Source organism: Natator depressus, chromosome 12 (genome assembly GCF_965152275.1).
Source record: "Natator depressus isolate rNatDep1 chromosome 12, rNatDep2.hap1, whole genome shotgun sequence".
Classification (NCBI taxonomy): domain Eukaryota; kingdom Metazoa; phylum Chordata; order Testudines; family Cheloniidae; genus Natator; species Natator depressus.
Genome location: NC_134245.1, coordinates 5,909,043 through 5,935,955, shown reverse-complemented (window position 1 = coordinate 5,935,955; position 26,913 = coordinate 5,909,043). Strand labels below are relative to the sequence as shown.

At 44.2% G+C, this 26,913-nt stretch overlaps 1 protein-coding gene across 1 annotated transcript in view; it reads left to right on the top strand.

Moving 5' to 3' along the window:
* Positions 1–26,913, top strand: part of KCTD19 (potassium channel tetramerization domain containing 19) — a 49,692-nt gene that overhangs the window by 21,164 nt on the left and 1,615 nt on the right. Inside the window, exons 5-13 of the mRNA XM_074968425.1 lie at positions 372–494; positions 3,399–3,621; positions 4,787–4,947; positions 6,843–6,946; positions 9,001–9,143; positions 9,962–10,045; positions 11,693–11,801; positions 13,091–13,748; positions 14,765–14,845. Coding sequence (XP_074824526.1) covers positions 372–494; positions 3,399–3,621; positions 4,787–4,947; positions 6,843–6,946; positions 9,001–9,143; positions 9,962–10,045; positions 11,693–11,801; positions 13,091–13,748; positions 14,765–14,845 — 1,686 coding nt within the window. The remainder of the gene's footprint in view (positions 1–371; positions 495–3,398; positions 3,622–4,786; positions 4,948–6,842; positions 6,947–9,000; positions 9,144–9,961; positions 10,046–11,692; positions 11,802–13,090; positions 13,749–14,764; positions 14,846–26,913) is intronic.

Here is a 26,913-nt window from a genome sequence, read left to right as displayed (position 1 = left end):
GAAGAATACTTCAGGAAGGATTTCTGCTTGCAGAAAAGCCCATATTTGAGTCACGTGGAACATTGCTGCAAATAAAACCAAACTGATTCCTGTGGATTGTACTACCTATCATTTTGCTATGCTTTAAAGTAAAGTGACATTTGATTTTACATCTTGATCTTCAAAAACTGTTACAAATATATTAGTTTTCAGGTATTTATTTTCAAACACCAAGGATCTCCTGGTTTACTTCTAGAATATAAAACAACTAATGAATATATTGTTGTTGGGGGGAGGGAGGGAAATGTCAACAGCCTATTGTTTTGCTAGAGTGAACATTGGACAGGTAAATGACAAAATTAACACTTCGGGTTTTGTCTTTATTTTTCAAGTAAATTTTCTTCGCTCAGAGAAGATTTTGTTGCCTGATAATTTCTCCAACATAGATGTTTTGGAAGCAGAAGTTGTAACTTTGGGAATTCCTAACCTTACAGATGCAGTGAAGCTTTACAGGGGTAATTTGGTGTCACTTTGTTTTCAGTGTATTCTTCCATTCACTTCCTGTCTCAGCTAAGGTGTTTGAATATTGAGGTGATACATAGATTCCAAGGTCATAAGGGACCATTGTGATCATCTAGTCTGACCTCCTGTGTAACATGGACGTAGAACTTACCTCAAATAATTCCTTTTGAACTAGAGCATTTAAAAAAAAAAACAATCTTGATTTAAATTTTGCCAGGGATGGAGACTTCACCATGACCCTTGATAAGTTGTTCCAATGGTTAATTACTCTCATTGTTAAAAAAATTTACTCCTTTCTCCCAGTCTGAATTTGTCTAGCTTCAAATTCTAGCCATTGGATCATGTTAGACCTTTCTCTGCTAGATTGAAGAGCTCATTTTGAAATATTTGTTCTCCATGTGGGTACTTATAGACTGTCATCAAGTCACCCCTTTTCCCTTTGTTAAGCTAAATAAGGTTGAGCTCCTTGAGTCTGTCACTCTAAGGCATGTTTTCCAGTCCTGTAATCTTTCTCATGGCTCTTCTCTGAACCCTCTCCAAATTTATCAACATCCTTCTTGAACTGTGGACACCAGAACTGGACACAGTATTCCAGCAGCAGTCACACCAGTGCCAAATAGAGGTAATATAACCTCTCTACTCCTACTCAAGATTCCCCTGTTTATGCATTCAAGGATCTCATTAGCCCTTTTGGCCACAGAGTCACACTGGGGGCTCCTGTTCAGCTGATTACCCACCCTCCCAACGCCAAATCCTTTTCAGTCTCTACATCCCAGGATAGATAACCCATTCCTGTAAGTATGACCTACATTCTTTATTCCTAGATGTATACATTATATTTGGCCACGTTAAAATGCATATCGCTTGAGTCCAGCTTACTAAACAATCCAGAATGCTCTGTATCAGTGACCCGTCCTCTTCATTATTTATCCCTTCCCCTATTTTTGTGTCATCTGGAAATTTTTAGTGATGATTTTGTGTTTTCTTGCAGGTTATTAATAAAAATGTTAACTAGCATTGGACACGACCTGACCCCTGCAGGACTCCACTAGAAACACACCCATTCAATGATGATTCTCCATTGACAATTACATTTTGAGATCTATCAGTTAGCTAACTTTTAATCCATTTAATCCGTGTCATATTAATTTTATATTGTTCTAGTTTTCAATCAAAATGTCATGCAGTACCAAGTCAAATGCCTTACAGAAGTCTATTACATCCACACTATTACCTTTATCAACCAAATTTGTAATCTCATAAAAAAATGAACTTAGTCTGACAAGATCTATTTTCCATAAACTCATCTTGATTGCCATTAAGTATATTACCCTTATTTAATTCTTTATTAATCAAGTCCTATATCAGATGCTCCACTGTCTTGTCTGGGATCAATGTGAGACTGACAGGCTTATAATTACCCTGGTCATCCCATTTACCCTTTTAAAATATTGGCACAACATTAGCTTTCTTCCAGTCTTCTGGAACTCCTTCGGTATCCCAAGACTTATTGAAAATCAAAATTAATGGGCTCAAAAATCTTGAGCTAGGGCAATTTCTGACATAACAGTTGCTGGAGACAAAAACCCCTCTGAGATGATCTCCTCAGATGCAGAATTACAAGATAAGTAATTTTACCTTCCTTGCCTTTTGATCAGACAACATCACTTCCCTCTTGGAATCCCTCAGTTAGTGCCCCTTGCCCATGAAATTATATTTAAACTTCTTACCCTCATCTTTATGGCCCTGAACAACTTTGCCCTGGCCTGCAACTTGGATCTGAATTCTTATTGTGTCTCTTGTTGCTCCTTTGTGCCTCTCCATTAACAGTGGCCCCTACATTCTCTTCTCCCACTCCTACTTATTCCATGTTGCCCTATGCATGGATCTACTTCCCAACCCCAGTGTGTCAGGTCCCCTTATATACAGCCCTCCTAAAGACTGCCTTCTGAATTTCTCTTACAACATTAAAGATACACCTGCACCACAAATTAAGGTGTAATTGTGCCACAGGTATCACTACCCATGCAAGTTTTAATCTAGCTAGTAACAATAATAGTGAAGATGTGGTGGCATGGGTTTTAGTGTGGTCTAGCCACCAGAGTACATACCCAGAGTTCTAGCTTGTAATTTCTCTGAGCCATTTAGCTGTTTAGGTATCAGAATGACAAAATAATTTTATGGTACCAAATTTTTGCAAAATTTGAGAGTGTACAGAGTAATGATTAGGCACCAAGCAGTCTTCTAAGTCACCAATAACAGCATGAAATAGAAACCTATTGAAATGGTTATTTAAGGCATACTGTATTTCCATCAGCATAATTAACCAGAATTTGGATGCTCCCTTCCCCACCCTCTGTTACTCCTGGCAGACCATGATGACATGTCTTTCTTTCATGAAGGAAGAAAGATTAAATGAATGCTCCCACTCGGAAAAGATGTTCCTTTTGTTTTCAGAATTTGCATTTATAACTAACTCCAGTATAGCAAAGGTTTTGTTTGCTTGTTTAAGAGCAGGCCCTGCATTTCTTAGTGATCTGGTACCGAAGGGCTCTAGGAGCATCTTGAGCAAGCACTACCCCTTGTAGTTATGCCAAAACAGCTGTCATGTTTTTAACATTAATTTCTTATGGACAGAAAAATGTATTACATGAATATTTTGAACCCAGAGTCTTCTCAACAGATTGCATGAATGCTGAGAGAAGGGCCAAGTGTTGCTGTAATTATTCATAGAATCATAGAATATCAGGGTTGGAAGGGACCTTCTTGGCAACAAGGGCACACACAATTAATCTTATATTATATCTCATATTAATATTAATGATATTAATCTCATATTAATCTTTTGCTTGTTAGAACACAGTCTGGATATTTTTATGTATTTCCTTTTCATGTAGGAAATTGCTCTATGCTGACCTCTAACCTTGAAGATTCTATGAAGGGCATAGTAAACAAGATGCTGGAAGTTCAGGAAGCCAAGAGGCCTCCCTTGTATGTTATGGCACTTGGTGTCTTAGTAAAATACCCTGATTCAGCACTTGGACAGCTCCATATAGAAAGTACTTTAGACAGAAACCAGCTGTACATCTCTGGGAATGGCGTCCTCTTCCAACATGTCAAGTAGGTTTTCTTTTATAAACTAGTCTTCATTAAATTCATGAGGTTGGGTTCTTTTTCTGTTTGAGTTCTTCAGCCATATTGCATACTAACTTTGGAAGAGCAGTCCTTCAGCCTTTCATTTAATTAGTGCTGCTCCTGAAGACTGTTACTACTGTCTAATCTCCGACAGTGGGGCTCTGCACAGGCAACTGCATAAGGAACAAAGGAAAGTTACTAACAATAGCTGGAGTTCTCCAAATATACGACATGGACTTCAGTTGGCGCACATCAGGCATGAATTTGGCTCATTGTATTGCATATATTTGACTTAATGAACCTAGCTGAGTATAAGTATATAGATGGTCTGTTACACCAAGAATGAAATTTGAGCCTATTTTCCTACTGTTAACATTCAGATAAATTGCTAACACTGAATATTGTAATTTCTAAACTGCACTGAAAGTGCTAAACTCTGCTTTGTGACAAAGTGACCCTGTGTGCCTAGAGAAGGGCAGACATCATTACACTAGACAGAAGGAATGACTCCCCAAGGAGCACTAAAGAGGCATTGAAATGCTTTCCAAAAAGTGTATAAATGTAAGAAACAAAAAGGATGAAAGGGGGGAGTGAAACATTAAAAACATACTTTTTCCAAAAAATTGTTTAATAATTTCTTTCATTTACCTGTCTTTCATTTACCTGCTGTTACCCTCCTCTCAGCATTCTGCAGTCCTCTGCTTGTATCACTGATCACTAACATTGCAGAGTAAGGAGACAGCTCTTAAACTGGTTTAGGTGTCTCTACTAACAGCAACCGTTGCCAGGTCTTGGCAGATGAAAGGCCCATAAGTTCACCTTCAATTTATATTTGTTTAAATTTTTCGGACAACACATATAGTCTGTTAGGGCCTGATACTGCAGATCTGTTCTAAGGCTGGTAAGGAGCACTCATGTGAAGGTTCTAGTGAATTAGCATTATTTGTCAAGTGGAAGAAATGCAAAAGTCTTCAATGGGAAAAATCTTATTGAAAGCTCAAGTATCAATAGCTGGAAAAGCTTTCTACCAGGTGTTCTTAACAATGGCTTGGCCTGAATTAGTTAAAAATAAATCATGTAAAAGTATTTGGTAGTATAAAAAATAGACAAAGATCTAGTGACCTATTCTCATTTAACTTTGGATGGATAGGAACTGGCTAGGAACTTGCCGCCTCCCACTTACTGAAAATATGTCTGAAATCCATGAACTCTGTGATTACTTGGACAAAAGGGACATCACATATGAACCAATGAAAGATGCTTTGAAATCATATCTGAAACAAAAGATACCTGCAGAGATGAAGGGACACAGTAAGTAAATTGATTTAAATAAGTAATTATATTGTTTTAAAATATGATGAGTGGATATTGGCTGATTAAGAATAAAGACTCAATAATCCAGTGCTAGCTAGGAGGAAAAGGTAGGTTTCAAATTAACCAGGGTTTTATGTGACCAACAAACTCCTCATTTTCATAAAATCTAGTATAAGCCAATAGTTTTTAAGAAGTGGCTACTGCTACCCCACAAGCTGTATAATTATACATACAACAAAAAGCTTTAGAAGAAATGCACAGTAACTGCACTACAGTGACACTTATTTCTGAAGAGGCATTCATATTTATGTTTAGAATATAACTGCTTGCTTGAAAATTCTGTCTCTCCCCCTCGAAAGAGACGGAATTAGTGAAAACCCTTCATGGCACACAGCATATTTCCAGGCAGATATGCAAATAAGCCTTACATTCCAGTAAGTCTCTGTGAATTGAGTTGCTCCAATACATTTTCTGGTTAATATTAGATGTCGTACATATGAGACTAGGGGACTGATATTCAGAGTGGGCTCCTGTGGGAAATCTCTGTACCTACAAAGGACTGAATCCTACTAATTATTTTGATGGAATTAAAATCCATGATAACAGGGCTTGGTATGAAGGAGTTCAGTCATCTCTGTGGCATCTTGATGTCATCATGACATAGTGTGGTGCATAGCTTGTGTTAGAGAAATTAAATGGGAAATAATTGTAACAATCTCAAATGCCTAACAATTGAGTTGTTGTTGTTATTATTTGTATAACAGTAGCAACTAGGGACCCCAGTCATGGACCGGGGCCCATTGTGCTAGATGAGGTACTCTACACACTCATTTTATTTTACATATTCCCATTCCAGAGTTGTCTAATCTTTTCATGTTATTGTTCACGTCCCTCCAAACATCACTTCTGTGAGTTTGTGACTGCTACGTATATCTTTCAGTACTGACGTGTGCTGTTGTAGGCACACAAATCTTTTCTTAATGGAGGCGCTTTTCAAATATTTTTCACCATTTTGATTTGGGTGAATATTTATTTAAACTTTCCAGCCAGCATATCACAGGACAATACAGTAACTGTCTCATGGACTATTCCTGTGACTGATTTCAATCTAAACTTTTCCAGAAAATCATTTCCGCATTCCGATAAAATCTAGAGGCTAAATACAGAGGCTAAATTGTGCCCAAGCTTGTGCAGGTCCACAGGAGGGAATGGAGCAGGCACCATAGCACTACTTCCATTCCTTGCACACACGAAGTGAGTGAGGCTAGCCTAATGTCTCCAGAAGTAGTGGTAAAAGGAACACACAAACAGTGGTGAAGAAATAGCTTTGCTTCCCGTGCGCTCCCAGGAGTTCCCTGAGCTTAAACCCACAGTCAAGTCCAGTGAAAGCTTTCTATCAGTCGTAACTATCAAAGCAAACTCCAGCACACCTCAGCTTTTCCCACTGCTGAATTTTGACGTTGTGTACCTTTTGGGTTCAGGTTCAACAGCATATCCAGCTTTATCTACATTGGGCAGCTAAATGTACCAGGTTGGAGAGCCCAAACAGAACCAGACTTATGTTCACAGATGCAGGCCAAGACTTTTGACTGGACTAGAGAGAAGCATACTGGCTGCAGCATGGGTGTTTGCTGTTGTACATTTGCATGCCTGGTTATTTTTTGACAATGCTTATATCTGAGCCCTGGAACCAGAATGCAAGGCCTGAGCTCTGTGTGTGTTTGCTCAGAATTCTCTACATTCATTTAGCATACTAAAGAATCCATATTATTATTATTACACTATTGTGATATCCCCTCAGTAGCTTACAACTGTCATATCCACCACCAAGTTTCATTATTATTTAAAATGACTTCCACTGTGACCTTGACATTTTGAACCTTATCCCTTAGATGACGACTGGAAAGCAGAAGTAAGAGTCTACTCCCTGCATCAGATTGTGAAAATTTATGTAGGAAGCCATTGGTATGAAACATACTTACAAACCTTGCTGAAGGTACAGTCAATAAGTATCTTTATATTGCCTTACTGTAAGTCTGCCTAAGACATTTTACTATTGGAAAGGTGATGAGATAGCATTTGATGGGGTTGCCTGGCAGCCTGGGGCAAGCAGAGCTTCATTTCTGGGCTGGGAGCTGTCTGAAGGCACCATGTTTAGCCCCTTGAGGAAATAAGCACCTAGAATTATTCATGAGAGAAGAGTTCCCCTCCTGGCCAACAACACAAACAGCATTGACTGGGGCTGATAGGACCTGGTTAATTCTTCTTTCATCGGGTACATGGGCTGCCAAAACCATGTATGGGGGGCGGGGCTGCCTTCCCTCAAAATTAATATTAGAAATCCATAAGAACAAATAGAAGCTCATAAGCATGCGCTTAACTTCATGGATGATCTTAAGTTCCATTGAATTCAAGTCTATGTTAAGCACATGCTTAGGGGCTCTGCTGAATGGAGATGGACTTACGCGCATGCGTAAAGTTAAGAAAAAGCCTAAGGGCTTTGCTGAATCAGGGCCAAAAAGAGCCAATCTAAATCTCAAAATGTGTACACAACACTCCAGGGCGCATTTTCAGAAAGGTGGCCTGCCTTTGGCCCTACAAGAATTGCACTGAATTGTGGGTTTGTAATTCAACTGAAGGCACAAATTTGAGCAGGTGCCCGATTCTAATTTCCTGACTGCAGGAGCGCTGAACTAGAAGTGTAATTTACAGACACCAATTGCACCTGTAAGCAAGGAAGACAGGCCTGAGTCTGACTGAAAAGTTTCGCCCTCCACAGAGCCATTCTTGCCCTCCCTTCATCCCCACTTGTCTATGTAAAGGCAGGTAGAGAAGAAATTAGGGGGGTGGGACAAATGAGCCTCTTTTATAAAGGCAACCTTGACATCAAAGAACATACATGGGCTCTTTCATAGGCCTTGCACGTTTCCAGGTCCAGGCAGGCCGACGTGATTCTAAGAGGGGAGGTCTCTGGAAGTTCTATATTCAGAGAACCCCCGTTTTCTGGTGAGTCACCTGCTATGCACTGGCCTCAGAGGCTTTAAATGACAAGAATCAACGGTCACCCTGAGCTCATGGTTAGCGCTGAGCTTTTGTGTTGCCACAAATGCCAGAGCAAGCAGAGCAAATCTGGATATATTGCAGAAGTAACAAGCTTAGCCTGGGAAGGGACTATCTCATGTTATAAATCAGTGGTCCCCAAACCGTGGAGTTTGGAGGGGGGCCTGGAGAATGTTTCGGGGGGCACATGGTGGGACTCTGGCCAGCCCCCAGGGGTTGTGGGGAGGGAGCGCCACCCACCCCAGTTCCGGCTCCAGCCACAGCTCCTCTTCACCCCCAGCCCCCTTCCAGCCCCAGCTGCACCTCCACTCCACCCTCAGGCCAGCTCTGGCCCAAGCGACACCTCCACTCCGGCCCCATCCGCACCTTGACTCCACCCCCAGCTGAGCTCTGGCCCCACCCACAGCTCCTCTTTACCCCCTGCTCTGCTCCCAGTCCCCCTCCAGCCCCAGCCACACCTCTGCTCCTCGCACAGACCAGCTCCACCCCAGCCACACCTCCACTCCTCCCACAGACCAGCTCCACCCCTAGCCACACCTCCACTCTGCCCCCTGCTCCACCCCCAGCCACAGCTCCACTCCTCCCACAGACCAGCTCCACCCCCAGCTGCAGCTCCACTCCGCCCCCTGCTCCATCCCCAGCCCAGCTCTGCCCTTATTCCCTCTCCCCCACCAGGCCAGCTCTGCGTCAGCCCAAGCTCCTCTACTGAGCCAACTGTGCAGGAATGGAGGAGGGGGCACAGACAAATTCCAGTACTGGCAAGAGGGGGCGCAACAGGAAAAGTTTGGGCACCGCTCATATAAATGAACCCCATCGGCAAGCGAAGTAGCATAATGTTCTAACAACTCGCTCTACATTTAGCTACATTCAACCTTCCCTGGCTAGAAGGAGAGTTGCTTTGATATGAGATTTGGAGGGACACGGTGGGAAGAAAAAAGGTCTTAAAGTAACTCTGACCTCCTAAGTTACGATACATATTTATTTCTCCAGTGTCCAGAGCTCCTGTCAAACTGCAAAAAAGTTTATTGGATTACATATGGTCAGAGTCTCCTAATCCATGGAGATGGGCAAATATTTCGACACATTCTCAACTTCCTTAGACTTGGCAAGCTGTTTTTACCATCTGAATTTAAGTAAGAAAAGAGAGATCATGCGTTTTATTAGTCTTATTCCAGATATCTATAGGAAAAAAGGTATTAATCTTTTATTCCACCTATAGGTTTTCTGATTTACCTGGTGATTAAAGCATTAAAGCAAGATTTTTAGTTCCAGTAGTATTTGTTATCAAATTCATACAGCAACATTAGTGTGAGAAAAATTAGCATAAGGCTTTGTGAATTTAAAGAAAACCTGAGCAAAAAATTGTAGCCAATAATTTATTCACCAAATTTAGCTTCTTTTTTTTGTGCGCAAATTGACTGCAATCAGGTTATGGTTTACTTAAACTCGTTTGTTGTTCAAAATTATTTGCTGTATGATTTCTACACATAAATCTTGCTCTGTTGAGTGTTCATGAGCAGTTTGTTTTCAGTGTTAGATATTCAAAGTTTGAACTGTTTTTCTCAAAATTGTTCACTTATTTTGGATATCTGGAATGAAATTCTGGTTCAACTGAAGTCAATGGAAGTTTTTCCTTGATTTCAGTGGAGCCACAATTTCACCTTTCATTGTTTGGGTTCCCAACTTGAGATGCCTATATGTCATCCAAAACACAAGGCACCCAAAAGTCGTAAACACTTTTGAAAGTTTTGGCCTCTGTTTTTTCCATGTGTTAATATTGCATCAGTAGCAAAATAAGAAATGACTCAAATTAGGGAGAGTGCATTTTGCACGATCACTTTGCATCGTTGATTACATAAGATGATTTCAAAAATTGACTAGTATTTAGAAAAGATAATCTAAATGTATTTGAGAGAATTACTGTACAGTTATGTTTATTTACAATTTACAGAGAATGGTCTCTATTTTGTCAAGAAGCAGAGGAGTACAGAATTCCTTCTCTTTTTGAAGCACTTTATCAGTGCGATGGATACAGGTAAAGAAGATGCCTGTCTATTTTCTATCGTTTCATAGGCTCATAGATTCCAAGGCCATTAGAGACCATTGTGATCATCTAGTCTGACCTCTTGTATAACACAGGACATAGAACTTACCCCAAATAATTCCTTTTGAACTAGAGCATGTTTCTTTAAAAATAAAATCACATCTTGATTTAAAATTTTCCAGGGATGGAGAATCCATCACAATGTTTAGTAAATTGTGCTAATGATTAATTACCTTCACTTAAAAAAGTACCCCTTATTTCCAGTCTGAATATGTCTAACTTCAACTTCCAGCTGTTGGATCATATTACACCTTTCCCTGCTAGATTGAAGAGCCAAACATTTGTTCCCCATGTAGATATTTAGACATTGTGATCAAGTCACCCTTTAACCTTCTCTTTGTTAAAATAAATAGATTGAGCTCCTTGATTCTATCACAATGAGGCAGGTTTTCTAATCCTTTAATCATTCTCCTGGCTCTTCTCTGAACCCTCACAAAATTTATCAACATCCTTCTTGAATTGTGGACTCCAGAACTGGACACAAGATCCCAGCAGTGGCTGCATCAGTGCCAAATATAGAGGCAAAAAAACCTCTTCACTCCTACTCGAGATTCCCCTGTTTAAGTATCCAAGAATCACATTAGCCTACTGCAGTTTTCACGCCATACATCTGAAGAAGTGGGTCACAGCCCACGAAAGCTTATGCTCGAATAAATTCGTTAGTCTTTAAGGTGCCACAAGATTCCTTGTTGTTTTTGCTGAAACAGATTAACACGGCTGCCCCTCTGACAGCTATTTGCCTTTTTGGCCACATAATCACACTGAGAGCTCATATTCAGTTGATTATCCACCTGCCCCCTCCCAAACTTTTTCAGCCCCCCATCCTGTAAGTATGGCCTGTATTCTTTGTTCCTAGATGTATACATTTACATTTAGCCATTTAAAAACATATTGTTTGCTTGAGTTCAGTTTACCAAGCGATCCAGATCGCTCTGCATCAGGGACCTATCCTCTTCTTTTTTACCATTTCCCCAATTTTTGTATCATCTGCAAACTTTATCAGTGATGATTTTATGTTTTCTTTCAGGTCATTGATAAATATGTTAAATAGCATAGGGCCAGGAACCAGTCCCTGCAGGATCCCATTAGAAACAGACCAGCTCAGTGGCAATTCCCTGTTTACAATTACATTTTGAGACCTATCAGTTAGTCAGTTTTTAATCCAGTTAATGTGTGCCACGTTAATTTTGTATTGTTCTAGTTTTTAAATCAAAATGAACTATTAAGTCAAAGGCCTTACAGAAGTCTAAGTATATTACATCAACACTATTATCTTTATCAACCAAATATGTAATCTCATCCAAAAAAATATATCAAGTTAGTTTGACAGGATCTATTTTAGAGTAACCCGTGTCAATTGGCATTAATTATATAGTCCACCTTTAATTCTTTATTAATCAAGTCCCATATCAGCCACTCCATTATCTTGTCTAATAATTCCCCAATAATTAAAATTCATATAAAACTAATTTTAACATTCATCAGAATGCACACACAACCCAACAACCTTAGGCTGTCCCTGGAAAAAAATTCAAAGGTTCACAAATGTAGCAAAACTGAAAAATATTCATTTTACAGATTGTGGGTCAAAAAACATGAAACTTACGATGAAGCTTCTTTTCCATTTAGAAGATTAAATATTGTGACTTGGGATAAGGAGCGTGAGTTCAGCAAAGACCCAAAAGAAGTAAGATTTTTTTCAGAAATACCTCAAAACAATAAGTTTTAAAAAACAGTTCAGACCTGAATGTTTAAATTGTCCAGTTGCAGCTTGGGACAAGTTGTCTTAACTCTTACTGCAAAATTATCAACAAAAATGAAAGTCCTGAAACTTCTACGTGAAGAGGAAATCTTTCTTCCAAAAGTGCAGTAATTTCTAAGAATCTACTCACATCAAGATGCCAGTAGCAGTTCAGAAAAAATAATGACTTTTTTAATAGAACCAGGGGTGCTGGAACAATTTGTATAGTGGGGGTGCTGAGAGCCATTGAACCAAACTGTAAACCCTGGATATGATGGAAACCACTTCAAGCCAGGCGGTACGGCAGGACCCCCAGTCTCTCGAGTCCCAACACCTATGTATAGAACGACAGGTTTTTGAGCATCAAGAGATACAGATTCAGGGTAAAACAGCTGAAGGTATTTTCTTTAAATATTACAGAAATGTGAGAAGGTTCCATCTATAAAAGGAGAAAGAAAATCTCAATCATTTGCAGCTAATTATTGTAGTTTAGTTTGTTTGGATAGTTTTTCAGTGTTCAGGTTTAGATAGCTTCTGTGCCATTGCCATTTTGAGTTCCCAGAGCAATTTGTGCTTCTTTTCTGGAGTAAACATGCCTGATCAAGACCTGTCCAGTTTGCCGCAGGGAAGGCCACTCCTGTCTCAGTGTTCTCTGTGCTAGGTTTTTACCCATAAGAACAGGCACACTTGCCCTACTCCACATTCAGGCAGAGAGGATTTGAACCTGGGTTTCCCATCTCCTGGGTGATTGCTCTAACTAATGGGCAAAAGGGTGGCACTTCCTCCACCTGTGTCTGTTTTATGCAGGGTCTCATCTGGTAGGCATGCTCTGAGCTCCACAGGTGAGATAGGCAGGGGAACGCCTAGTTGGAGAATTCCACTGGGCCTTTGGCATGAGTTGCCTAAAGTGGCAGTTAGGCACCCAGATCCCCTTGTGGATCTAGCCCACAATGCCTAAGTACCTCTGTGGGTTTAGCCCCATGTGGTTATAGCTCTGGTAGCATGGGCAAGGTTCGGTGTGCGGCCTCTGCAAGGCCCAGATGGACAAGTGCTCAGAATGACCAGTTCTCAGCTCCTGCTGCCTCCCAAGTTTATGCCAATACAACTTAGACCACAAAATGGCCCTGTTTATGCAGTGCTAAAATCCAAGCGATCAGGTAAGGCAAAACTTACCGTGCCTTTGGGACAACTAAGAAGAGTCATTTAAAAATAACCGCTTTCCACTCCGTTTTCAGGAACGTTCCTACACTGCTGTGGATTTCAGTAACTGGTGTGTTAATACCTGGAGTAAAATAAAAGACATGCAGGATAGCAAAGGAGAGAATGAGAAGTATACCAGAATGATTTCACAGACCAGAGGCACAAAACGAAGGAATAAATCTGGAGGATATCATCAGTCTACAGACATCGGGGAAAATTCCAGCTATTGTAAACATTCAGCAAGCCCTCCAAGGAAGAAAGGGGAAAGAGGCAATTTAGCAAAAAAATCAGAAAATAGAAACTCAGCCACTCCCATTCAGAAATTAATTTCCCTGGTAAAGGAGTGGGACATGGTAAACTCCAAAAGATGTGAATTCCGGCATGTGACAATATCCAGCAGTAACCTTGCAGATAATGTATCTTGTCATAAAACACTTGAAAATGGGGGTGACATCAAAGATCCTGCTGACAGGTCTCCTGCGAAAATAAGTCATGGAGTTCAGGAAAATGACCAGACTATTCAAGCTGCGTTCAGTGCCGAAGAGAAACATTCGGAGCAACACGCATCCAAACAGAATTTGCCAGTTACCCTACCTGCTGAAAAACACAGATTCAGCACCATAAGGAAGACTTACCCAATAGAAAAAACGGCAGCATTTAAAGAGCGGAGGGGCCAGGGGCAAACAGAAAAAGGTAAGTGTCATGTGCTCATTACTTTAACAATGGCAGGAGAAATTAACGAGTAAACGTGATGCTTAAAGAAACCAGAAGTGTCTGGTGATACTGATTAACAAAAAAGAAACGTCAGGATGAAAGAATCTCACCTCTTCCTCTTGCTCTTCCACAAACCAGAGGGGTTCCCACTGCAGTTAGGGGCAGCACCTGGATGACTAAATTCACCCCGTACACAGCTCTAGTCCTATGCCACTTGAGGCCCACTTCAGATTCCAAACTCGGGGCAGATCTACACTTAAAACTGTCCTGCTGTAGCACTTCAGGGAAAACATTACCCACGCTGACAGGAGGGCTTCTCCCATGGGCGTAGTACTCCACTCCCCTGAGAGGCGGTAGCTCTGTCGATGGAAGAAGCCCTCCCGTTGGCATAGTGCTGTCTACGCTGGGGTTTAGCTTGGTTTAACTGCATTGCTCAGCAGGGTAGATTTTTCACACTCCTGAGTGACATAGTTATACTAACCTAATTTCCTAATGTAGACCTGGCCAAGGGCTTGAGTGCGACTGAAGTGATGCCTGCTCCTTTGCTGACCCACAACATGTAAACTAATGCAGATTGCTCAGAAGGGGTGCGAAGGTGGTGAAGAGCAAATTTCCTTTTCCTTCAGAAAAGAGTTTAGATTCCCTACCAGGTATTAATTATGATTTCTTTGTATTACTTTATCATGTGCCAGATTTTAGCCCTTGTTGCAGGGATATGAGAATCAAAGCGCCTGATGTCGCACTGTGCTCAGCATCTGCTGCGGTATGTTGTGCACCCTGGACTCCTCAGCACCTTGCTGGAGTGAGGCCTGGGCCTGAAGTTCACAAGCCTGGGGAAAACAATAATTAATGTGTCTAGGGAAATGCGACATGGGAGGATGCACCTGGGCAGCAAGATGTAAAAAAGATTTGAGACGAACCGGAGATTAAAAGGAAGGAGCTGTGCGAAAAAGACCCTATTTCTTATTTGTGTCACGATTTCCCCTCTCTAACAGATCCTCACCCAACCCCCCCCTGGCTGAAGCAGCTTGTAACTGGCAAGTTCGGCGTGGGGATGAGCAGTAGCACTTGCCCAGGTACCATGTCCTCTTCTTAAGTAACTACTTTCAAATTATTGTTAGTTATTGAGAGCTGTCAATCAGTGTACACACCACTGTGTAAAACATAGAGAAAGACATAGGTCCTTCCCCAAGGAGCTTAATATAAGAACCAATGCTGCAAGACACTACTGCCCAGATTCACAAAGGGACGTAGGCATCGGGATGCTGAGTGTCACAATGCCTAACTTTTAGGCGCCTAGCAAATCACACAATAACACTGTAATCCACAAAGCCTGAGTTTGGTGCCCAGGCTCCCTATACAGTGGATGAGGAGAGGGACGGGATCTACAAAAGCCAGCATGTTAGGCAGGGAACTGCCTAACCTAGCCAATGGGAGATGCCTATGAGAGATGCGTGCTAAGCCCTGTCCCTCTCACGGAGCTATGTGCCTAAATCTGGGCTGCAGGGAGGCACCTAGCTCTGCTAATGATTCATGAACTGTGGTAAGGCAGATGCTCCTCCACCTAATTAATGTGAGGGGCCTGATCAAGTAGGCATGCTCAGAGGCCGCCTAGATCTACACAAAAGAACTGGGGAAGAAGGAAGCAGGAGCAGATCTCTTATGATCTTTAACCCAGTGGCCAGAGCACCACCAGGATATGAGGGCTCACTTGTTCAAGCCCCTCTACTGCCTGATGAGAAGGGATTTGAATGTGTGTGTGGTCAGAGGCAGAAACATAGATGCCTAGGTGCCAAGTGAGTTTGTGTGTCTACAGAGGTAGGTGGCTGTCAAGCGGGAGTTCTGTGGATTGCAATGGAGCCTAAAAATGGGATGTTTTTCTAAATCCGACCCTAAGCTTCTCTTGTGAGGGGCTGAGTAACCTCAGTTCCTCTTGACTCCATTGGCATTGAGGACACTCAGTTCCCCAGGGAAATGTTCAGCAATTCATAGGGGCCAGACAGAGAGAACAATTCAGACACATCCACCAGATGACTCTAGAGTGGGCTAATCTGAAAGTGATTCTTTGAGTGGCTCTGCTTATTCACACTTACGGTAATGTGCCGCCCAGTGATGCCTAGCAGCAGAAACACCTCTGAGCAGTGGCCGTTAGAGCAAACGCATGTGCTGTCCTACCCGTCCCCTCGGAGTTTTGGAATGTTCTGAGGGAAAGGCTCTATAAGGGGGCACAGCGCCTTCTACCAGCTCAGTTCCTTCCAAGTGTTGCACCAGATGGAAGTGAAGCACTCCAGTCCATATGGATGAATCAGATAATTAATTTATTTTCCCCCAAAATCACATACTAATGTGTGTTACATACTTTGGATGCTGGAAGGGTTCTAGCAGATTATTTAAATAGAGCCACAAGGTTTTGGAAGTTCATCTACGTCGGTTGTTTCTTAGGCTAAGAATCCTGTGGGTCATCATGTATCTGTGCAGCCTATTTACAGATAGGTTAGATAATGTATCATTGAATGTTACAAGTTGGTGACAGTTCCTGGCCTACTGTTGTAAGATATTATTCGGCTCTTGCTTACCTTAAACATGGTCCTAATGGGGGAGTCTGTAAGACTGACTTGGAAGTCGATCCATTACCAAACATTATGCTTTGCATTTGGCTTCAAGAGCCGATGCCAAATTAGGTAGAATGGTTTGTCAGTCTTTATTTAATTACGACTCTGCTTCCTCTTTCTGAGTTTTTCAGCCCTGCTTGTCAACCTACCCGTAAGTGGGAATATGCAGACCCACGCAAAGAAGAGGTGGTTACTTGCTTGTAACTGGAATTCTTTCTTCCACCACCTTTCCCCTCTTTCTCAGAGTCCTATTATGATTTGTAGCGGGGAAGGAACTGAGGGGGTAGAGCGCTCTTTCTCACAACTTTTGGACACCCTGAAGGGAGAAATAGGAAGGGGTGCACATGTGCTCCAATGGGCAACTGTTGGAGAAGGTTCTACCACTAGGCTGCGCCAGGCAGCGTGTTACCATTACTGTGACTTCGCAGTTCTTGCAGAGAACTCTGGTTACAAGTAAGCATTCTTCATTTGTGTAGAACTGCCTGTTGGTTGTACCGGCATGCTTCTTTTGGTGTCACGCATTTCTCAGTTTGGTGGATGATTGCTGAAGTGCTCCGCAGAAGATGTGGTTTAAGGAGGGATTTGAGTGGTCACTGGGAACTCTGTGTTCTTGTGCAGTAAACACATGAGGATGTGTGATGAAGGTGTGAAGATATGAGTGGGACAAGGACACAAAAGGGCTTTTTGGAGGTGGCTTGTGACAAACATAGTCACTGGAAGCAGGAGGCTGAGAAACGGTTACTGAGGGAAGAAGAGTGGTGGAGAGGTTTACAGGTGAGGACAAGGTCCGGGAACTTGAGGCAGAGGAGAAGCCAGTGAAGGGAACTGGGATTGTTTAGTCTACGGAAGAGAAGAATGAGGGGGGATTTGATAGCTGCTTTTAACTACCTGAAAGGTGGATCCAAAGAGGATGGATCTAGACTATTCTCAGTGATAGCAGATGACAGGACAAGGAGTAATGGTCTCAAGTTGCAGTGGGGGAGGTTTAGGTTGGATATTAGGAAAAACTTTTTCACTAGGAGGGTGGTGAAACACTGGAATGCGTTACCTAGGGAGGTGGTGGAATCCCCTTCTTTAGAAGTTTTTAAGGTCAGGCTTGACAAAGCCCTGGCTGGGATGATTTAGTTGGGATTGGTCCTGCTCTGGGCAGGGGGTTGGACTAGATGGCCTCCAGAGGTCCCTTCCAACTCTGTTATTCTATGATTCTATGATCTGAAGCAAGAAGGGGGCGATGTGATCAGAGAGGTGGGAGAGACGATGATTTTGGTGACAGCCCTTTGGTAGCATGATGTAACAACAGCAAGTTGTGCAGGAGAGTTGTTCATAGTGAGACAAAGAGAGCTGAATTCATCACTATTGATTTCAGTGGACTTGCAATTGGGAAGAATTTGGCCCAGTGAAATTAATTCACGGATATTAATTTCCCTGCTCCTCCTCCATTACAGACATTGGGTAATTCTGACCTCAGTTGCAGAGGTGTAAATCCAGAGTAGCTCCACTAAAGTCAATAGTTACTTCACATTTTCACCTGTGTAGCTGAAAACAGAATCTGGTTTCCTGTGCTTAAAAACACTTACTCGTCCTCCTGTCTGATACAGTTGGAATCTCGGTAACATATTATTGTCTCCGGAAAGAAATTGGACCAATTACTTTAATAACACTCAATGACTACTCTATGCAAACCACTCCACCTCGGCCAGTGTCCATGCATGGGTGTATGATTGCTGCCTAATTAGAGTCCCAGACACCTTGTCTACCTGGGAGCTCTTCTGATCTTCCAGCTGTTCAACCAACCCATTCATCCCACAAGCATTCCAGGAGGGAGGGGGAGGGGGGAAAGCCACTTCAGAGGTATTCAAAGAGGGAGAGGAGACAAAATGCGGGGGAGGTGTAACAGACCTTTTGAGCGTACAGGTTATACAGAGCATGGTCATACAGAGCATACAGATCACTGCTGCTTCTACAATACTGACGTTCTGTGTGGAAGTTGGGAGCGTGATGAAAATACAATGGGAGTGCAACTCGAGTCCTCGTTCAGAGGACTGCGAAGGTTGGTCCCAGGGCTTTTTGAGCAGAGGGAGAGGATCTGACTGAGTCTTCTTCAAAGTTTTGTGAAGATACTAGTACAATTCCTTTTAAGTATTGGAGTTATTTTATTCATTAGGCTTTGTCTGTAGTACATGCCTGGCACTGTACAGAACCAATAAGGGTACAAGACCAGCTCAGAGGAATTTATTTTCAGAACAAAACTGAAAAGCCTCTATGATTTGTATGCTTCTGAGTTTCAGATGCAGGGCATTACAGTAAGCCCAGAGCACACAATCATTAGTCTTGTGCTAGTCTGAATTGAGATAGGCTCAGCTGATGCCAGGCTGTAGTGAGAACATTTTGCAAGTCTCTGCTTGCAATGAGCTACTCCTGAGGAAAGACTGGAAGAGCTAAAGCTGAGGTTTTCAAAGGCACCTAGTGGAGTTGAGGGTGAAGCAGGGCCTAAATGGGGTTCACCTGATCTCAGTTCAGTTTCTGTCTTAGCTGCAAGCTTACCGCATGGCCCTGCACAAGTCACAAAATGAACCCTGTGCCTTGTACAAAGGGGATGCTAGCACTGCCTACCTCCTGGGGGTGGTGTAAAGGTAAAATGTGCTAATGATTGCAAAGTGTTCCAGTACAATGGTGAGGAAGCCCATATGATTACCTCAATAGCTAGAACTCTTTTAGGCTCCTTTGAACATCCCAGGCTAAATCTGTTTGGGCTTGGTTAAGCAACGACTAAGGGAGCACATGATAACCATCACTAAGTATTTCCAGGATTTCAATACCAAGGAGGGAGAGAATATTTGTGGTTTTGTACCTTCAGTTTGTAAGCTCCTTGGTGCAGGAGGGGAGGGATAGCTCAGTGGTTTGAGCATTGGCCTGCTAAACCCAGGGTTGTGAGTTCAATCCTTGAGGGGGCCATTTAGGGATCTGGGGCAAAAATTTGGGATTGGTCCTGCTTTGAGCAGGGGGTTCGACTAGATGATCTTCTGAGGTCCCTTCCAACCCTGATATTCTATGACTGCCATCTGTCATTTATAATATGGTTGTTCTGCGCCTTGCACCAGACTGGTAGACTCTAGGTGCTACTGCAGTATAAATGTTTAATAATAATTCCTTAATAATAAAGGGGTACAACTAGAAGTAAGGGGGCGAAAATGCTGTGCCCCTCATTTGCTGTGAATAGATGTGCTAATCCTGTTAGAAGTTTTGCAGGTTTTATCGTCTGAAAATCCACATATTTTTTATCCCCAGAAACAACCGTCAATGACCAAACCAACATGGTAACCAAAGAATTTAATAATGTAGGATTCATCCTTAAAGTCGAACATCCTCCAGTTGTAGGCAGTGATGGATCTTGCACTTGGCATGAAGAGAGTGTTGTTTACAGTGCTGGCATCAAACTGGCTAATGCAAACACTCAACCAGTGGCTAGAGGTACAGTAACATTGAAAAGAACTGGAAATCTGGCAGCTTATTTAGCGTTTCGATGGTGCCACAAGGCTTTTTGTGTGACAACAAATGCCTCTGATACCTTTTTCTGGTCTATAGTATGAGGAGCTAAGTACCAAACTTCTTGGTAGCACTTTTATAACTCTTCTTGTTTAATTTTTGCACTGGCACGAAGGCCAACAAGTTTATATCATTAGTAGAGGGAAGACAAGACGAGATGACAGTAGATTACCAAAATATCATAAATCCCTAACAAACTATAGATGTGTGTAGTCACAGTTGGTTAGAATAAATCAGTCCTAGCACTTACAGTACACCCCGAGTTCTGACTTCCCCAAAGGGCAAGTGTGACGGGTTCCCTGCGGGGTGTCACCTGGAACTGGGGTACCTCTGAGCCCTCTCACTTACCAGCCTGGGCTCCCTCTCACACTGTGCTGCTGTGACAAGCTGTAGACCACTTCCAGTCCTACACTCCCACCAGCATTTACACAGGTAGGGACACACCCAGCTGCAGTTACATGCAGGCTCCAACCAGCTGCTGTATGAACCAGGAATAGAGAGGCTGCAGCCAACATAAGACCCAGCTCCCCAGGCACGCACCCCCCGCTGAGTATAAACCCAAAATTATACCGTGTTGCACTGCACAGGGATCTGTACAATGCAAGCTCATAAATGGTTCACCTCTCCCTCAATATGTTAACCAAGCTGAGATTTTTCCCCAAACACTTCACTTAAAGGCATGCTGGTTTAGAGAAACCAAAAAACAAGTTTATTAACTACAAAAGATAGATTTTAAGTGATTATAACTGATAGCAAACAGACCAAAGCAGATTACCTATAAATAAACAAAATTGCAAACTAAGCCTAAAATACTAGAACGATTGGACATGAATTAGCAATTTCTCACTCTGGCTGATGATACAAGCAGTTCACCAGGTTTCCATACACAGGCTAGAAATCCTTTTAGCCTGGGACCAGCACTTCCCCCAGTTCAGTCTTTGTTCCTCAGGTGTTTCCAGGAGTTCTCTTGTGTGGGGAGTGAGGCCACTAGATGATGTCACACTCCACCTTATATAGCTTTAACATAGGGCGGGAACCCTTTGTTCCAAAAGCAGTTCCCAGCCTAGAAAAATACAGGTACTCAAAATGGAGTTCAGTACCATGTGGTCTGGTCACATGCCCTTGCTGAGACATAGCAGCCATTACTTAGAGGCTGGCTGAAACCTTTGCAGTAAGACAAAGCTTTTCCACAGCCCATTGTCTTTGCTGATGAGCCATCAGCACTGTCTAGCTTCATCAGTGTCGTACCTGAAAGGCTGGCTGTGGGTGTTTCCAGAGTAAGCACATTTGAAATACAGATCCATAGTCAATATTCATAACTTCAGATACAAAAATTATATATCTTCAGCAAATCATACCTTTTCCAATAACACCTTACATGACCCATCTTGTAAAAAATGCATCATAATTATGCCATAATCATGTCATATCATCATAATATTACTGTGATGAATATGGGGTGTAGCTAGAGCCTGCTCCTGCAGTACAAGCTACAGGTAAATTTATAGATTGAGTCCCCACTGTTAGTGCCTGGTGACTAATAAGCCAATCACTAATCTCTTCAATTGTCAGTGAGTTTTGGGGACTACTGGGTAAGGTGCTGTCCAGATTGCAGCTGCAATGTGCTCTTTGTTCCTTGTGAGAAGTCCAGAGGGGCCAGCTCTGGGGCCAGAGCTACACACACACACACACACGTCCATGATAGACCTCTCCAGGTATATGTACACCCACAGAGCTGCTTTCTTTGGCAGATCCCTGCAGCTACATTGCTGTAGTTGCTGTTGTACGGGCCCAACCCTGTATCAGTCTGAGTGAAATGGACAGTGTGGCAATTCAGTACCTATTGGAAAACATTTTTTAGAGACGTTCTGCTGTGCCAGAGGCTTTACTGCTTGAAATGTACTGATGCTGTTTGTAGCTAATCCCAGTGGCCTTGTCACGCTCCCCAACACTTCAGCAGGCAAAGCTGGAAATATTTTTAGCAATTAGAAAAAGCCAGGGTGGAATCCTGAAATCCTTGGTCAGTTTTTACTCTGCAACGCCCATTGACCCTGGATCAGAACATGGTGTGTTACAGGATTCTGTTGTACCCATGACAATGGAGACAGGTGGCTCAGTGGCCGGCTAAATGAAAAGGGCTGGAGCTAGTACGCTGAAATAGGGTGTCTAATTCTGTATGTTGTGTTTGACACTCTCCTTGTAGATATAGTTTTCCTAAGTTTTGCTTTGGCACGGGAAGAGATATTTTATGCCAGGAAGTGCCATTGTTTTCTGACTGACATCATCCTGAATTCCATCAGGCAGAAGGATGCCAGAGAGATCACAGCCAAAGTTGTGAGGCTTGTGCACAGGCTTTGGGTAGGTATGATTTCCTATCAGTGCTGAAGCTGGGCCAGGGTATCGAGGTGCCTACTGCGTCTTTCTGCGCCTACGTCCGTCACTTAGGTGCCACTGACATTCAATCAAAGGTGCCTAAGTCCCCATGGCACCTACGTTTCTGCCAGTCAGCTTTGCAAAGCTGCCTAAGTAGTGATGCTGCCCCCGCAGCTAAGAGCCTAGCTCACGTCACAGCCCCAGAGGCGCTGAAGGAGGAGTCACAATCTAGGCAGGGGAACGCTTAGCTTGCCACTGGGGCATGATCCCATAGGTGTGCTTTAAGTACACCGGACACCTGATACCTCCCCGCCCCACATCAGGCCACCAAGAGGTGGAAGGAGCAGCAGAGTGCCTACATAAAAGCTAGCCAGAGGCACAGGGAAAGGTAGGGTGAGGGTCAGAGCATTATCAAGCATGAGTAGGAGAGAGATATTCGGCTGCTAGGACTTGGGCTACTTAAGTGGCTGAGCTGGCTTAGGTGCTTAACTCCAGGAGAGAGGGGTCCCGACTGTGAATCATGAGCCAGAGGAAGAAAATCCCTCCTTGGGCTTGTGGAGCAAAGGAGAAGAGTAGAGAACCAGTGTCCAAGGCAGCTCGCTCCCCTGGGCCAGAGGAGATGCAAGGAATCACAAAGGCAAATTTCCCAGTGGAAGCAGTGAGTGCAGAAGCTCAAACTGCCAGCAAGAGACAGGGCATCTGGGGCTAGATCCACAGAGGGACCTCGGCACCTAACTGCCACTTTAGGCAGCTGAGGCCACCATTCCTGAGAGCCTCAAAACTCCTGCTGAGATGCTGCCTAGCCCCGTAAGCACCTAAGTGACTGCTGGTTAAGGCCCCGAGGTGGCTACATGCCAACCCATGTGCATGCACAAAGCCACCAATGTCCTAACACCACCAAACTGCTCAGCACCCTAGTGCACACCTAACCCCTGGCTGGATTCTCAGCCTGGGTGTTCCCCTCCCTGGCTCACCCGTGGGGCTTCATCAGGTGGGTGTGTTTTGAGCGTGCATAAGCTGCACAAAAGCCTGCTGGAGGCAAGCACATTGGGACTTTGGGGGCAGCTGTATGGCCCAGAATACCCACCAGTGCAATGGTTAGGGCCCGCAGCTATGATCGGTTTTCAACTTCCTGCTCTGGCTGTGTTAGAGCAGTGACTGGCAGCCACGTGCCCCGCCTCCCAGATGTGTGCTCTGCACCTGAGGCTTTGGTGCTCTCCTGTTGAAGCCATTCCACTTTGTATAAATAATTAACTAGTGGGTGGGCCAGAGTGAGGGTGACGCTGTAGCCTGGTGGGCAGGGCACGTGGCTGGAGTGTGAGAGACCTAAAGTCAAGTCCCAGCACCAGTGCAGGGATTTGAACATGGGCTTCTCCATACCTGCTGAGTGCCCTGCTCACTGGGCTACTGGCTGCAATGGGCTGTGTGGTGGATGCGGGTCTCTGACTCCAGGAGCGGGCTTGGCAATGAATCCTGTGGAGGGAGATGCCCAGCTACCTTTAAGGGGCAGAGGGGCTAGGATTCCTGCTCAGTGAGCTGGCTTCGTGAATTGCTTTCGTAGGATATGTTTAACCCTGCAGTTATTCACCCGCAGCTGGCCCACGCTTGGGCTGCGGGGCTGTTTAATTGCGGTGTAGCCCTTCAGGCCCAGGCTGGAGCCCGGGGTCTAGGATCCTGCAAGGTGGGATGGTCCCAGGGCTTGGGCTATGCCCCAGCCCAAAAGTCTACACTGCAATTAAACAGCCCCTTAGCCTGAGTCAGCTGGTGTGGGCCAGCCGCAGGTGTCTAATTGCAGTGTAGACAGACCCTTAGGCACCTCACTCTCCCCATGTGCATTGTAGGGAGTCTGGGAATTACACTGCATGGCAAGGAGACGAAGACTCTCTGTGGCTCTAGCCCTAGGCTACCACACCTTGCTGGTCAAGGCAGACCCTGGTGAGAGGCGGTGGCATAGCTCCACCTCTAGACATGAGGGTTCGCTGTGGGCTGGCCAGGTGTCTATGGCTGGACATGTCATCATGGGTAAATCTGTTACTCGTCCCTGTTTGTTTCTTAAATCACTGAGTGAACCATGTCAGCTAGGGCTGGGGTGAGCAAAGAGCGACCACCTGCCTCCAGCACTTTCCTGCAGTCTGTGCGGCTCTGTGAGCTGGGCTGGAAGCAGCTTCTTTTCAATGGCCAGTGTTTAAAAAGTGTTTCCTGTCAGACTGTGGAGGCCGAGTTGCTTCTCACAGGTCAGATCTAAGAATGTAGCAAATCTGCCACTGTGGGAGCAATGCGTTTTCTCTCCTGGTCCTGTACACATCAGTATTACTGGGGGCTACCCGGTCTGGATGCAGCTCTGCACACGAATAAGCCCGAGGCTCATTGGCAGGACCAGGTAAGAGTACGACTGAGACGAACCTTTTATTACATTAGACCCAACAGATCACACCAAGGGAGTTTGTTGCTGATGTCTTGAACACAAACCCTTTTAACGATGATGGACCTGTTCATGAAAAGCTACTTAGATGGGTGGAAGTAAGTACAGAGCATTCAAGAGCCTTGTGTTATCACTGAAGACAGACTATGCTGAACAAATTTATCCGCTTTTATATTAGTTTGTGGTTCCTCGGCTTTCCTTGTGGGATGGTTGAACTAGGAGCTAGTTTGCAGCATATATGGATAAAAGTTGTACAGATGTTAATATTATTAGTTTAAAATCATACCAATCTGTCAGTTAAATCCGAAGCCATTCAGGGAATCATTTTCTCCACCTGTAAAAGGGATACGATGATACTTGCCATCTCTAGAGCTAACGAGGCCTCAACTGGAGTATTGAGGAGTAGTTCAGGGAAGATGTGGACAAATTGGAGAAAATCCAGAGAAGAGCAACAAAAATGATGAAAGGTCTAGAAAACATGAGCTATGAGGGAAGATTGGAAGAATTGGGTTAGTTTAGTCTGGAGAAGAGAAGACTGTGAGGGGACATGATCACAGTTTATAGTACATAAAAGGTTGTTACAAGGAGGGAGAAAAAATATTCTTCTTAATCTCTGAGGACAGGACAGGAAGCAATAGGCTTAAATTGCAGCAAGGGTGGAAATACCTATGCCTAACTGTCAGGGTGGTTAAGCACTGGAACAAATTGCCTCGGGAGGTTGTGGAATCGCCATCACTGGAGATTTTTAAGAGCAGATTAGGCAATCACCTGTCAGGAATGGTCTAGATCAGGGGGTCTCAAACTCAAATGACCACAAGGGCCACATGAGGACTAGTACATTGGCCCGAGGGCCACGCCACTGACCACCACCCCTCACCGCTGCCCCGACTCCATCCCTTCTGTGAGTCCCCGCCCCTGCCCTGCCTCTTCCTTCCCTGCCCCCATTCCAACTCCTTCCCTGAAATCCCCACCCCAACTCCGCCCCCTCCCTGCCCCCAGGGGGTGCAGAAGGGGTGCAGAGTACAGCAGGGGGTTGGGGTGCAGGACGGGTGCGGGGTGTGTCAGGGGGCTCAGGACAGGGGGTCGGGGTGCAGGGTGTGGCAGGCAGCTCAGGGCAGGGGGTTGGGGTGCAGGAGGGGTGAAGCAGGGGGCTTAAGGCAGGGGGTTGGGGTGCAGGAGGGGTGTGGGGTGCAGCAGGGGGCTCAGGGCAGGGGGTTCGGCTGCAGGAGGGGTTTGGGGGACGGGTCTGGCCAGGCATGCACCGGGGGCAGGGCAGGCTCCCTCCCTGCCTGCCCTGCCCCCGTGCCACTCTGGGAAGCCAGGGCAACACACAGACCCCCCCCTGCCCACCCCAGGTCCTGGCTGCTTCTCGGAGCAGCACGGGGGCAGGGCAGGCAGGCACGGGGAGCTGGCGGGCCGCAGAAAATAACCCCGCGGGCCGCATGTTTGAGACCCCTGGTCTAGATAATGAGTCCTGCCATGAGTGCAGGGATGGACTAGATGACCTTGCAAGGTCCCCTCCAGGCCTACAATTCTAGGACTCTGTTAGGAGCTGTACTAGTGCACTGCTCTGTATTCTGATTGATGCGTAACTGTCTCTTTGATTATTCCTTTCAGTTTACACTGCCATTTGCATGGAAGTACAGTCACTGCATTGATTTACTGGTAAAGAAAGGGTATTCCAAATCCATCTCATATTTTGGCTTGGGAAAATAAGTTACAGTAGCTTTAATAAAATTTGACCTGGCTGTTTCTTGCTGTGAAATGTCTGTCCTTGCTTCTGACAGCTCAGCTGGTAAATCCGACATTAACGATGTGGAAGGTTAGACAGGTCCCAGCTGAAAAGCCTTTCTAAGATGAATTAAGGTTGAGAGAACCAGGCACTGAAGCCCTAGAAAAACTTACACAAAACTTTTAGTGAACGCAAACCAACTACCGGAACCCAAAAATATGAAGACGCAGGAAATGCAGAATTAGGTTAAATTTACCAGAAACAAAACCAGTTGAAAAAGACCATTGCGAGTTCAGGCCTCTGAATGCCTGGAACTGCCCCAGGAGAGACGCTGGCCTCTCAGCTTTTCTTCTGTGTGGGTGGAGGAGAAACCCTGTGATCACAGACTATCGGTTTTCTGGTGTGTGTGTCTCTCTCACGGCCCCCCCCCCGTGCTGCCACCCTCACCTTGACCACAAG